The sequence below is a fragment of the Oncorhynchus gorbuscha genome, linkage group LG01 (genome assembly GCF_021184085.1).
Source record: "Oncorhynchus gorbuscha isolate QuinsamMale2020 ecotype Even-year linkage group LG01, OgorEven_v1.0, whole genome shotgun sequence".
Taxonomy (NCBI): Eukaryota; Metazoa; Chordata; class Actinopteri; order Salmoniformes; family Salmonidae; genus Oncorhynchus; species Oncorhynchus gorbuscha.
Window position 1 is genome coordinate 34286957 of NC_060173.1, and position 14612 is coordinate 34301568.

Consider the following 14612-nt stretch of genomic DNA (forward strand, 5'->3'; position numbering starts at 1 on the left):
ATTTTTGTTTGGTACATTTCAGTCATAAATGTTTAGGATTCTTCTTATTTTTATGCAAATTTGCAAATGAAATTAGTTAGCTAATATCCTATTGTTCCTCATCTGCTCATCATGTCTGCTTATATATGACGTTTATTGTAGCTAACCTTTCTTGACTTTTGTCTTTTGCCTGAATTATTGTATTTTTTCTTTCAGTTCATGGAAATTGTATTGAATTGTAGGATTGTTGTTAATACGGTTAACATAGGCTATATATTAATAAATATATTAAAGTAGTTCAAATATAAAACCACAAATTGTGTTAATCATAAATTAATCTTGAATAATACAGTCCTAAAAATGGTATTTCATTCATTTTAATAGTTACATACAGGTACATAAGAGCTGAAATGTGTATTATTATTGTTATTATTCACAAGCATGTAGAAAAGTCAGCTTTTTTCATACTGTGATCATTTAAGAATAAATATTGCTTGGGTATCATGCTGAGAACTAAAAACCGAATAGTGCTTTAAGAGAGGAACATAATCCAGGAGATAATCTCCTCAAACTCACAATGCCACATGTATACACACACTGACACACACACACCTCATAACCATCATTAAACTGATGAAATATAGCCTAACCAGAGAAATAGAATGTATCATGCTGATTTAATTATGTACATTGCTTTAAGCCTAAACAGAAAATATCCTATTGACTACACTAGTCACTACTACTACTAAACTACCCTTTTTCCAAAGACGTGGAGAGCGGAAATCAGAAGGTAAAGTCTTGAGGCTCAGTCTCATCATTTTCCTCTGGTTCGTTGCTCCTTGCTGTAGGGACTTTGGCAGCACACTCTGCCTTCCTGGTGAAGGGGCGACCTGGCTGTCCCAGTGTTTGACGTGGGGGCTGCTTGCTGTGTGAAACGTGGCCCATACTCTGGGAAGGGGCACCTTCTTGTCTCTGGGTCACCAATGCTTGCTGTCCCCTGTACTGATCACAAGATGCTACCAAAGGCTTTCCTATGTCTAGCTGTTTGCTCTCTTGCAGCCGCAGCTTGCTGCCCGTGTGGGTATAGTGTAGGTCCACCTTTATCACTAAGGATCCCTTTGGAACAGAGAGAAAAAAACAGAATATAGATTTTTATTCATACTTTTAGTTAACCATTGAATAAATGATAGATTGCAAAATGTAAACCGTTCTACCATATTATTGAATACTTTCAATTTTAAATATGAGGACGCAGAAAGTAAGCATACCTGGAGCTTTTGAAGGCCACAAAGTCTGAGGCTACAGTCAGGGTTTTCAGCAACCAAGTTGTTTAGCAAGAGAGAGTCCATTTCACCTGACCTGCCAGGACTAGAGAAGATATCCTCCATTGCCTAGACAGAGGTTGGGAATAAAATACATCAGGCAACTACAACAAAACCTGTCACACCCACTTATTATTACTATACACATTATACATGGAGTGGCAGGTAGCCTAGTGGTTAGAGCGTTGGGCCAGTAACTGAAAGGTTGCTGGAATGAATCCCCGAGCTGACAAGGTAAAAATCTGTTGTTCTGCCCTTGAACAAGGCAGTTAACCCACTGTTCCCTGGTAGGCTGTCATTGTAAGTAAGACTTGCCAGGTTAAATAAAGGTTACACATACATGGTATAATGGTTTTGTGTACGGGGAAAATAATGCATTGAACCACTAGGTGTCAGTATGCTCCAAAGAGTCACACCACAGAAGCAAACACTTGATAAGCGGTTGTGCACCACTTTCCTGCTCTTGTTTCTCACTTCATCCATTTATTACAGCTAGGAACTCTATATATGGGCCAACATTCTTGTAAATGGGAAACATCATTCAATGACTGTGTTACGCTGTCGTGAAAGCCAAGAGGGCATACACCGCATAAGGCAGAACTGTGCCAATAAGTGTGCTGTGCATAAGATATACCCTAGAATGGGGAGGGGATGATGCTGCGCTCTTGACAACCTTTGTACATGCATGTTCTCTACATATAAAACTTAGTTTTATGAGCAATAAACCTTCAAAATTGCAAAGCGTTATGCCGTGTCAGGTTCAGATAAATATCTATATGACAATTTTAGCCTTGAGAGCTGTGACCACAAACTTAAATAGTTCAGACACCATTTGCAGAACCAACTCTTAGAACCTTCTCTCAAACAATCTGTTTTCAGTTTTGTTGTGAGTGTAGCCTACAGATGGATACAATTATGCATACATTTCAGGGGTCTCACAAGGAGTAACAAAGTCCTTTCAATCAAATTTTTATCTGCAGTGTCATTTAAGTTATGCAACTAAATCAAAATTCTGATTAGTGGGTGTTTGTTCACCACACCCTGCCCTTTACATGATGTGGCAGGTATCAACAAGTAAGCGTGAAGAGGTGACTCACAGGTGTGCTCCTCAGAGTAACAGTGCAGTCCTGGGTCCTGGGGCCAGTAGTTTTCACTGTGCCGAAGGCAACCATGACGTTAGAGAACAAGGCTGAGAAGCTGACCTCCACCTCAACTCCACAGGGGAAAATAAGCAGCTTCTGACGTGGTAGCTCTGTGTGGGATGATATCACATGGAAAGGCAGTTTTAAGATACAAATCCTATGTCAGAAAGCATCTGACATAGGATGCTATCTCTTATTCGTATCCATATTTTTTGAAACTGCACTGTCGGTTAGGGGCTCGAAAGTAAGCATTTCACTGTAAGGTTGTTGTTGTATTCGGAGCATGTCACTATTACATTTTTATTTGATTTAATTTTATCTCTAGGAGACAGACTAGATAAGAGAATTAACCAGGCATGTTATCAGAAAAGTTAATTTTATCAGATGTTACCTTGTCCTTGAAAAAGGTTACAGTAGGAGTTTGTTCTTCAAAATTTGAGGCCAAAATATACATAGGGATTTTCAAGAACTTTAGTGATGACAACATTCTATTTGAATAAATAATACACGATAAGCAAGTTCCTAGGTGACAGGGGGACAACAAAAGTATATTCCCTTCTGTTATGTATACAACTGATATACTTTGAGTGAAATAAGCTTATAGTTGACTTTAAATATACAAATAAGTTCGCTGTCTGTTATCACCACAAATAAACTGTCAATTATTGAATGGTGGTGTGATGGTCATGACTCATGCTAAACCACACTGTTTTTAACAGCCACATCCATATCACATGCAGAACTGGAGGGGTGTAGGGAGGAGGGAACATATTGCTATTCCTCTTTCTTGATAAGACTAGTTTAGGGCAAGAAAATTATATTACAGTATTTCAGAGAAAATCACACACCATACCATTGCTAATGCATCTAAAATAAGTACAGCACTTGACATACACACAATAATTTATCAATAGTGTCTTTAGATTACCCTTTATTGTGGAAAAAGGGTCTGGATTGCGGATATTGTGGTGTAAAAACTTACCGTTGGCTTGTCTCCAGCAGGCATCTCTCAGACGTAGCTCCCCAGTGTGGCCGGTGGTCCTGATCGGATCTGTAAGGGAGCGAGGCTCCTTCAGCGTGTGTTTGATCTCCACCGCCTGCTTCCCTGTGACCAGAGGGTCTCTGCCTAGATCTGAGGAACAGGGTAAATGTTAAAGGTTAGCCTATGCTGCCAAGGCAACAGCTGTTCTTAAGGAAGGTTCAATAGTAGAACTGAAATGAAAATAATAATACTATTTGACTGATGTAAAGGCTCTGAAATGACAAACATGTGGATAATAAGAGTGAAGTGCTTAGATGACAGACATGTATAAGGCATTGTGGGCCAGAGTTGACATTTTTTACATTTGAAATGTAACCTTAATTTACTCGACAAGTCAGCTAAGAAAAAAATATTCTTTACAATGAGGGCCTACGGGGACAACTGAAAAGGGACAACTGATACACTGAAACCCTATTCAGGGCCCTGGATACAGGCTTACTCTTAGCCTTGCAGAGGATATGGCTTTAGTACATATTTTAAGCAAGCTGTCTTCGCTATGTTTCCATTAGAGTTGAGTGAACAGCAGTTCATCATCAAGTATTTTTCCATTAATAAATAACTCGAGGACAGAAATAGATCATAATTCTTCAAATGAGGTTCTGGGAACATGGTCTCATGATCTGTCACTTCAGTGAATATTATTTCCTAGACATGAATTAGCAAAGGTTGTTTAAGGTCTAAAATACGATTCTGATCAATGCAACAGTTAGACAAAGTATTCCCACGCATAATAGAGAGACGAGATCATGCACAAATGTAAGCAATGTTTGAAATTATTATGTTTTAGTCAAATTTTATATCTGTTTGGGCTTCTTGAGGTCAATTTGCAGTCTACAAATGATTTGTAATTATGTTCCGTCCCCCCGACCATGAGCTCAAGAGACAAATCGGCCACACGGCTGAATCTAGTTGATGATCCCTGCAGTACAAAACGTCACCTTTTATTCAAGTGTATTTTCATACATATCTGTTTTATTGTGTAGAAATTAATGCACTTTATGTATCTAGTCCCCCCGTAAGTATTTGAACAAATTCACTTAGAAAATTAAATTAAGTCAAACGTTTAGTATTTGGTTACATATTCCTAGCATGTATTGACTACCTCAAGCTTGTGACTCTACAAACTTGTTGGCTGCATTTAGTTTGTTTTGGTTGTGTTTTGGATTATGTTGTGCCCAATAGAAATTAATGGTAAATAATGTATTGGAGCCACTTTTATTGTGGAGTCAATTTCATTGTAAATATGAATAGAATATGCTTCTCAACACTTCTATATGAATGTGGATGCTACCATGATTACTGATATCCATGAATTAATGAAAGTTACAGATGCACAAAGATCACGCCCCCAAAACATGCTAACTCACCATTACCAATAACAGGGGAGGTTAGCCATTTTTGGGGGTATGATATTTATTTCTCTGTAACATTCTAACTCATCATTATTCACGATTCATTCATGATTACACTTCCAGAAATGTAGCTGTAAACCTGAAATAAAATGTATTGTGTCACGTTTGTTTTCACAATGTCCCATTGAATAACGGTGCAGTAAATATATGTCTTATGTAAGCCGTGAGCTTCTGTGCTAAGGTCCGACCGTTACAGCCACTGGCAATTCATCAGTCAACCAAAGCAGTACTTTACCACCACCTCCTTGGATGGGTTGTGTTAAGTTATGCAGGATCACTGGAGCTGGAGCTGATTGACCACAGGAGAGCAGTGTAGGGGGGTACACACACACGCCAGAGCAGCTGTCTTTAACTCTACTGCTCTCAGGTTTCCTGCTGTGCTCTGACCAACAGTGTGAATTTCCAGAGAATGAGGTCACATGCTAATGCAGCTCTGTCTCACAAAGTCATGTTACCAGAGAGACCCATCAAACATGTTACAGGTTTTCACACATTTCGCTACACCCGCAATAACATCTGCTAAACATGTGTATGTGACCAATAAAATGTTATTTTATTTAAGATTTTGGTTTTTCCAATTATGAGGTTAGACTTTAGCACGTATAGATCGTAGGGGGTGCTGAGTGGTGTCACCTCGTTACTCAGTATGTGTTACACCTGTTCTGGTTTCCGTCTCGTTAGTGGGAAGGTGTTTCACCTGTGCTGGCCCAGGTGCTATTTGTAAGTCGCTCTGGATAAGAGCGTCTGCTAAATGACTTAAATGTTAAATGTAAGAGTGGCTGGCCCAGTGCTCCAATTGCCTTGAGAGATGTGGAGGGTCAACACCTTTAGTTGGTGTGTTTATAGAAAAGCGTTCCTTTGTCTGATTTTGGTTTGATTCCTGTCTTTAATTTTGGTGTGGGTCTTTCTTTTGTTTGCCTCTTGGGCGAATGTATTGTGTGCTCATGGTGGGTGTCTTTTAGGTTCCAGTTGTTGTTGCTATTCAACTTTCAGTGGACAACCCCATGAGTGTCTTTCAGAAACCTTCATAAAACCCATCTGTTTTGGTTGTTGGTCAGTAACTCTTTGTTAGTTCCTCCTTTGAGTGACACTTTGATTTCGTGCTGGGGAATGAAACAAACAAAACAAGCAGCCCTCCAAGCGCCGCCCACTGCTACCTGCTGAACCAGTGGGAGTAGTTAGTGATAGAGAAACATTAAAGGCCCAGTGCAGTCAAAAATGTGATTTACTTGTGTTTTATATATATTTCCACACTGAGGTTGGAATAATTCTGTGAAAATTAGATAATGTCCTTTTAGTGTAAGAGCTGTTTGAAAAGACCGCCTGAAATTTCATCCTGTGTTAATGGGATGGAGTTTTGGCCTGCCTGGTTACATCACCAGTTGGTAAATTAGTTAATAGACCAATAAAGAGTTCCAAACCTCTCACAGACCACTCCCAGATAGTCCAAGCTAAATTCTTTCTTAAGAAATTTAACTTTGCTAAGAATTTTTTGTTCTTTTTTTAAACCATTCAATTAAAAACAATCACAGTAAGGAAATTAATTGTTAACTAGAAATTATTTGGGATTGAGATAAAAACAGCTGCATTGAACCTTTAGGATGTGAAAATGTCTGTGCTTCATCCAACAACAACTTCCACACTGACCCAGTTTACAGACACTATTATGCATCTCATATAGAGGAGCTATAGAACCCAGAGTCACCTAGAGTCATTAGCAGGGAATTTAGTCTTTCTTGGGTAATATCTAGTATTTTTTGGTCAAAAGAAATACAGGGGTTTCCCATATGAGTCATGGATTGGTGTTAACAGTATGTCAAAACATCCATCCTGGAATTCCAAAGTCACACAGACTGAAGGAAGTACTATAAGCAAAGCCACCGTCATACTATAAGAGCAAAGCCTATCATCCAATAACACTGACCCGCAGAGACCTGCTCCAGGACGTGAGTGACCTTCTCCGGCTGCAGAATGTGCTTGTTCAGGTACTTGGTGAAGATCCCGGTGCTCTTCCCTCCGTCCTGCACCTCATACGCTTCTGCATCTTCACATCTTTTAAGGCAGCAGGAGGTCATTTAGATGTCAGGTCATGAATGAACACTCATAAAATAAGTTGTTACATACACACAAAAAATACATACGTGGCATATCCATACACTGTGTTTCCCATGGGTACCAAGGGCCTGATTTCAGAAGTTATGCAATCTTGGTTGTACCTTAAAATACAAATATACAACTTAACACGAATATACAACTTAACACCTGTTTTAGTCCTTCCACAATCATAATACTGTTTGTACAAATGTTGTACAAGATGTAGCGCCACAAACAGTAACATGAGGAGGCCTACCATGTTCTGCAGGTGTCTAGTAAGACCACACTCAATGCAGTCCGTTTCTCCTGCATCATGCGCATGACCCTCTGTACACAGACACAGTTCTCTGGACGGTAGGGCTGTGGAGCGTCTATGGCCACCAGGTAGTTCCTCCCTGAACGTTCGTACCCATGACCAGCATAGTAGAACAGGGCTGTAGGGGATATCATAACGTTACAGGTATTTTTTTTATGTATTTCAGTGATACACCAAAATTACTATTTGGAGTTAGTTACCATTGATCACATTTACTTCATCAGATGAACACAGGAAAGACAAGTCTCTCATAGGTGTAAAATAGTACATTCAGAACACAAGAAGAGTACACTGAGTGTACAAAACATTATGAACACCTGCTCCATGACATAGGCTAACCAGGTGAATGCTATGATCCCTTATCGATGTCACTTGTTAATCAGTGTAGATGAAGCCTTGAGTCACTTGAGACATGGATTGTGAATGGGCAAGAAAAAAATATTTAAGTGCCTTTGAGCAGGGTATGGTAGTAGGTGCAAGGTGCATGGTATACAGTCTGTCAAGAACTGCAACGTTGCTGGGTTTTTCAGGCTCAACAGCTTCCCGTGTGTATCAAGAATGGTCCACCACCCAAAGGACATCCAGCCAACCAACTTATCACAACTGTGGGAAGCATTGGAGTCAACACGGGCCAGCATCCCTGTGGAACGCTTTCGACACCTTGTAGAATCCATACCCCGACAAATTGAGGCTGTTCTGAGCGCAAAAGGACGTGCAACCCAATATTAGGAAGGTGTTCCTAATTTTTTGTACACTCAGTGTATATTCCCCTTCAGAGCGAGGTAGAGATAAGGAAGAAGAAAGGGTGAAACTGCACATGAAAAAGGTCAGGGGTTTTCAGAGCAATGAAAGTAGGACATAGTAGAGCCGCAGTAGCTACATGTTTCATACTCTTTATGCATCTGTCAAACAAGGCTCCATGTTTTAGCCGGTTTCATTTGATCAAAGATATACTGTGTAGAATATCACACAACACTGACCCTATCCTTTATCAACAAGCCATTATGTTGCTTGCTTTCTAGGTATTATGTCCAGCGGAAACAGGTCAACTGTGCAGGTCCTAAAAGCTCATAGAAAGCCAAGTTGATACTTTTTAGATTGTTTTTTTTAGTTTCACATTAAGCTGACCTCGTTTTCTATAACAGCCAACAACACACACATGGACTATTAGATGAGGCAGAAAGTTATACATTCTTAAAAATGCTTACATACCAAATAAAATGTCATGTGTATGGCTCAGTGCCTGTAATAACAGTGTGAACGTTTATTTATTTGACTAAAATATAAAAGGGAGATAAGCTGACAGTTTGCTGGGTTGCTAAAAGCCCTTTACAGGCGCTAAATAATTCTGTAAAGTAGAAGTATCACAGGACTTTAGAAACGGCTATACATAGCAAGGCTTTTCACACCAAACACTACAGACCCATGCTTCTCCTTTCCACCTCTTATCTGCCTTCTAAACCACACTCACACCAAGCTACTAATAAGATCTCAAAACAGCAGCATAGAATTATGAACTGTGACCTCAACAAGTTCAACGGAAAAGAGTAGAATAAGTTCAAAGGGAACTTAACCAGACTACGAAGTCTAATTTCCACTTAACATATACTTTAAAAAAATACATTTACACCTATTTATCTGAGATGGGGAATAGTATTACTCTCATCATTAGCTTTTTAGAGACTCTGAAAAAAACTCAATTCAAAATACATTTTCCATTGTAATGTTACCACCAGAATACTGTACAATGTTAAACTCACCATACACGCCCCTATCAAGCAGAAGAATGAACTTGTCAATGGCTGCCAGCATCTCCTCCCTGGTGAGGTCCAGAAGAGACACCACTCTGAAGCCCAGCTGCTGCAGCAGGTTGGCCAGCTCATGGACATCCATAGTGGGGGCCATCAGGTCCGGGTGGTGGGAGTAGTTGAGGTTACCAATAAGCAGGGCCACTTTGTCAGTCGCTGAATGGAAAGACCATAGTGGAATTAGTAATTGGGGTTAATTTACTGTACAAAAACAGCTAATTAAACTGTAGAAACATAAAACTGCATGCAGTACCAGTCAAAAGTTTGGACACACCTACTCATTCCAGGGTTTTCTTTATTTTGACTATTTTCTACATTGTAGAATAATAGTGAACAGATCAAAACTATGAAATAACACATATGGAATCATGGAGGCTGCTTTTCCTTCAATCTACAGTTCAACTCATCCCAAACCATCTCAAATGGGTTGAGGTCAGGTGATTGTGGAGGCCAGGTCATCTGATGCAGCACTCCATCACTCCCCTTCTTGGTCAAATAGCCCTTACACAGCCTGGAGGTGTGTTGAGTCATTGTCCTGTTGAAAAGTAAATGATAGTCCCACTAAGCGCAAAGCAGATAGGATGGCGTATTGCTGCAGAATGCTGTGGTTGCCATGCTGGTTAAGTGTGCCTTGAATTCTAAATAAGCCACTGACAGCGTCACCAGCAAAGTACCATCACACCTCCTCCTCCATGCTTCACAGTGGGAACCACACATGCAGAGATCATCCGTTCACCTACTCTGCGTCTCACAAAGACATGGCGGTTGGAACCAAAAATCTCAAATTGGGACTCATCATACCAAACAACAGATTTCCACCAGTCTAATGTTCATTGCTTGTGTTTCTTGGCCCAAGCAAGTCTCTTCTTATTATTGCTGTCCTTTAGTAGTGGTTTCTTTGCAGCAATTCGACCATGAAGGTCTGATTCACGCAGTCTCCTCTGAACAGTTGATGTTGAGATGACCCTGTGACTTAAAGTCTGTGAAGTATTTATTTGGGCAGCAATTTCTGAGGCTGGTAATGCTAATTAACTTGTCCTCTGCAGCAGAGGTAACTCTGGGTCTTCCTTTCCTGTGGCGGTCCTCATGAGAGCCAGTTTCATCATAGTGCTAGATGGAAGAAACTTTCAAAGTTCTTGACATTATCCAGATTGACTGCCCTTCATGTCTTAAAGTAATGATGCACTGTCATTTCTCTTTGCTTATTTGAGCTGTTCTTGCCATAATATGGTCTTTGTATTTTACCAAATAGTACTATCTTTTGTATACCAGCCCTACATTGTCACAACAAAACTGATTGGTTCAAACGCATTAAGGAGGAAGAAATTCACCTGTTAAATGAAATGCATTCCAGGTGACTACCTCATGAAGCTGGTTGAGCGAATGCCAAGAGTGTGCAAAGCTGTCATCAAGGCAAAGTGTAGCAACTTTAACACTTTTTTGTTACTGCATGATTCCATATATGTTATTTCATAGTTTTGATGTCTTCACTATTATTCTACAATGTAAAAAATAGTAAAATAAAGAAAAACCCTGGAATGAGTAGTATGCGTGTCAACTTTTGACTGGTGCTGTATATCTGAAAATACTGCTACAACAGTTCCCCTCTTCAATGAGGAAATGCTCAAACTGCATTCTAAAAATGACAAATACTTTATTTACACTAATACTTTATTTTAACCGAGCCATACCTGTGAGTTTTGGAGCTGTGGCTTTGAGTTGATTAGATGGCTCTGAACAAAATGGAAAAAAGAAAGAAAAACAATGGTTGAAATCAGTGCATAACTTCACACATCACACTTCAATCTGTCAATCAAACACAACAAACAAGATCAAAAGCAATATGAGTGTGTTAAAGGCCTCCGTTTTACTTCAGACTGGTTGAGTCAAAATGTAGAAAACACATTCAAATGCAAAAGGGGAACCTACATCCAAAGGCTAGTTTCATTTCAAGTCATTTAGATGTTGTCTATACAACCCTACCCACTGTTGAGAGCCTGACAACTTCCTACCATTTCTGTCTTTAACAAAGGGAAAGTACCTTAAATCCTCAGCAGAATGGAAAGACCCACTTGATAGTATTGTACAAAGGTACTGGGAGACATGTGCAGAAATCGAAATATTCACAGCTATTCCACTAGCTCATGCTAATAGTAAAGCTCATGCCACTGAACAAATAACTGTTGTTATTGTTTTGTCATGTGCTTCTATGAAGGACTTTTGGGTTTCATATTCACTATATCTATATATAATTAAAGAGACACATTCACAAAAGATAGAGTCCATAATTTTACAGCATCATTCACAGTGGGGTGACTTCCTACAAAGAACAACATTCCTTCCTAATTATTTGCAAAGATGCCCTTCGAGCTCTATCATATTTCCATTTACCTATATCAACATCAGCTGGCTCTGTCCATCTTTCTTCTTCAACATTGGACACAGAGCAGAGATATGTTCCTCTATCGTCTGCCTCTGCATTATGTATCTACAAGGGACACAAACACATTCCCATTAATGTTTGGCTCTACTCATGCGCATAAGACTATTCTAGAAAACAAACCGTATGTTAAATATTAACCAAGTTCTTCTAAATTGCAATGTTTACATAGGACTGCTGAAGCAGCCAGATCAAATGTCAAGACAGAGTAAATACGATGACCTCAGTGCAGGAGTAATTAAACACTGGAGTTACCTGCAATGTGTTAGTGGTTTCGCCCAGCAGAGGATGTCCATTTCTGTACCACTGGTAGTGTGGGATAGGAATGCCAAAGGCAGAGCAGCTGAGGGTGAGTCTCTGCCCCTGTCTGACAGTCTGGGGTGCAGGGTGTACAGCGATATGGAGCTCCCCTCGCCAGGCTACTGGGAGACCTAAAGAAATCAAAAATGCAATATTAATACATTCTATGCAAAATAGTTCTCTGCAATGATCAAATAAGTTTAAACATCTGCATTGCAAACATATTATCTTATAACTAGTAACTAATATAGACTATTCATATACCTGGTTTAGCAATGTCCGGGACCTTTACTTTGACCCATTCACTGAACACACAGTTGCAGAACTGGTCATTCACTCGGCAAATGTAGAGCTGAGACCTCTGGGCTGTGACAGTCAGATCTGCTCTGGTTGCACCAAATACCTAAAAAAAACATTAGCCATTTCATTGGTTATACACTGTGTTACTCTATAAATTGACAACATAATACAGTGTCAGACAAGAATGACAAAAATCCTCCACAACCACATACCTCCTCTTCATCAGATTTGAACCACTGGTAGTTCAGGATACCTGTCCCCTCTGCTCTCACACTCAGATTCACCTGATAGTTCAGTGGTACACTCACAGAAACAGGATGCTGCACAATGACAAGGTCTGAAAATGGAAAGTGATAACATTATATTACAGAATTGTTATTAAAAAATAATGTTATGTCAGCGTACTGATCAAAGGTCACAGAACATAGTTGATTTGCAAAATAAATTGGGAAAATTCACACCTCTGATCATGTTTTTCATTACTTCAGTGTGGAATAGGAGCTTCTAAACCTCAAGTATAGTCGGTTCTGGTCATTCCTGCACTGTGCTGCCTGTAAGATGTGAAAAAAAAATACAAAATATGGGCATCAAACTGGGTATCAACCAACACAAATCAAGACGCAGCCAAAAATCACAGGAACACGTGGAGATGATGTCTGATAAGGGCCATGACTATGTTTGTGGACACAATGGAACAAATGTGCATTGGCAAGTATGACTAGCAGATTTCTGCCCACTTCCCACTTTACAACTGTACATGTGACAATCACCATAAGACAATTAATCTATTTCCAGAAAAATAGACTGTAGGCTAGCATCTTTACAACACAATCTGTGCTGGCTGGCCAAATCTGGACAGTTGTCCATCATCATCTTCCTGAAAATTGCTTATTACAGAGTAGTAACAAGTATATGCTACTATCAATATGCTGTACAGTTCTACAGTTAATGGCTGTAAATTTAGACCTGAACAATGTCCACTACTAGTCGACAGCTCAAAATTGTGACTGTTAGTTATATGGTATACTACTTGACCAATAACAATGTCCTGACGCACACATTAGTAGCCTATAAACTTAGGTGAATCACCACCACACATTCCTGTCTGCACACTCATCCCATAATGTGCTGCGTTGTTTCAGCAAGAAGGCACATTAATATGTTTTACAATTATTAGTGTTTGATCATATATTATTGTCATAGAAAAAAATCACTAGGCCTATGTTAATTGTTGTAATTGTGAGAGGTATTCTTACATTAAATTAAATATAGAAGTCTTTGGTAAACACGAAGGGGAACAAGCAGAACAAACACGCAAATAGTATGATTATAGAAAAAGTGATCCAACACATTTCTATGGCTAGAGAGGGTTATTGTGTAGGCTACCTGTATCAATGTTTTGTACATACCTGAACTGCGACCAAACACCATGTAAATGCCACACTGTAAGAGCATTCATTCGACTGCCTCAAATAAACTACAGTCGAGAATTTAACTAACCGAGAATCCTCAAAACTTTATCTCAATAAAAAAAATAAAAGGACATCCTTTTTTCCCGGAACAATGATACCCGCCCTTTACCGTAGTATATGTAGTATATGAGCCCTATCATATAAAATATCTTATGAAATGCAATACTAACGCAATTAAAATAGTTATCCACAACGAGATCAACAGTCACACGTGGACAACAATAACATAGCACAGACATCTAAAAGGTTGATTAATTTTGATTTCACTTTTGAAGTCTCTCAAAATGCTCAACAATGCTCCCACCTTATCACTTTTGAAATAAATAGGCTTATTACGTTATATGAAACGTATTTCGGTTTTATGAAATTACTCTTGTGCTTATTAGTTTAAATTGGGATTGAATTAAATAGCAATGTTTTATGTAATGCCCCACTTTGCTGGTAGTCCTCTGTGCTTAGTGTGTAAAGGTAACCTAAGCAGGCAATGGAAAATTAAGCAATGTGATCAGATGGATGAATTTACAACCCACATTCTCAAGGGTGTTTTGGAAGAACTCTTTGGTGGTAGGCAGTATCAAATGGGGGCCACCCCTGGGTAAGCACACTGACAAAAAGTATCCCTGGATGCACAACATATTAGTGTTTTGCAACAAGTCTGCCACCAACACAGTGTCCCACCGAAATATGAGTCTATACTCACTGTTGTCAACATGTTAAGAGGTTGTATGTTTAACATGACCTTGCTTGGTCAACTATGATAGTGTATAATGGTCTGATATCTCTTGTGATATTTATTTGACATACATTCTTCCAATTTGAAATGTATAGATTTTTCCTCAGACATTACCTTTAGCCTTCTCTTGTTGAATATATGTCTGAAGGCTAGCTTGGGAAAATTTGATGTGCACTTGCGGCTATTTGTAGGCCTGCTATAAATAGTGTCCTGATGGCACCACAAGCACGCCTATGATTGACAATTGCATTC

The 14612-nt window shown here is 39.3% G+C and overlaps 1 protein-coding gene across 1 annotated transcript; it reads right to left on the bottom strand.

Annotated features, from left to right (window-relative positions):
- Positions 1 to 338: 338 nt before the first annotated feature.
- Positions 339 to 13719, bottom strand: malt3 (MALT paracaspase 3). Its single transcript, XM_046351054.1, has 15 exons — positions 13565 to 13719; positions 12617 to 12706; positions 12368 to 12492; positions 12120 to 12258; positions 11811 to 11986; positions 11507 to 11603; positions 10807 to 10848; positions 9068 to 9271; positions 7248 to 7425; positions 7039 to 7113; positions 6822 to 6949; positions 3426 to 3575; positions 2399 to 2553; positions 1248 to 1370; positions 339 to 1095 (listed from the first exon to the last, which is right to left on the bottom strand). Exons 2-15 carry the CDS (start codon positions 12633 to 12635, stop codon positions 763 to 765), a joined length of 1944 nt encoding a protein of 647 aa, XP_046207010.1. The 5' UTR covers positions 12636 to 12706; positions 13565 to 13719; the 3' UTR covers positions 339 to 762.
- Positions 13720 to 14612: the final 893 nt, after the last annotated feature.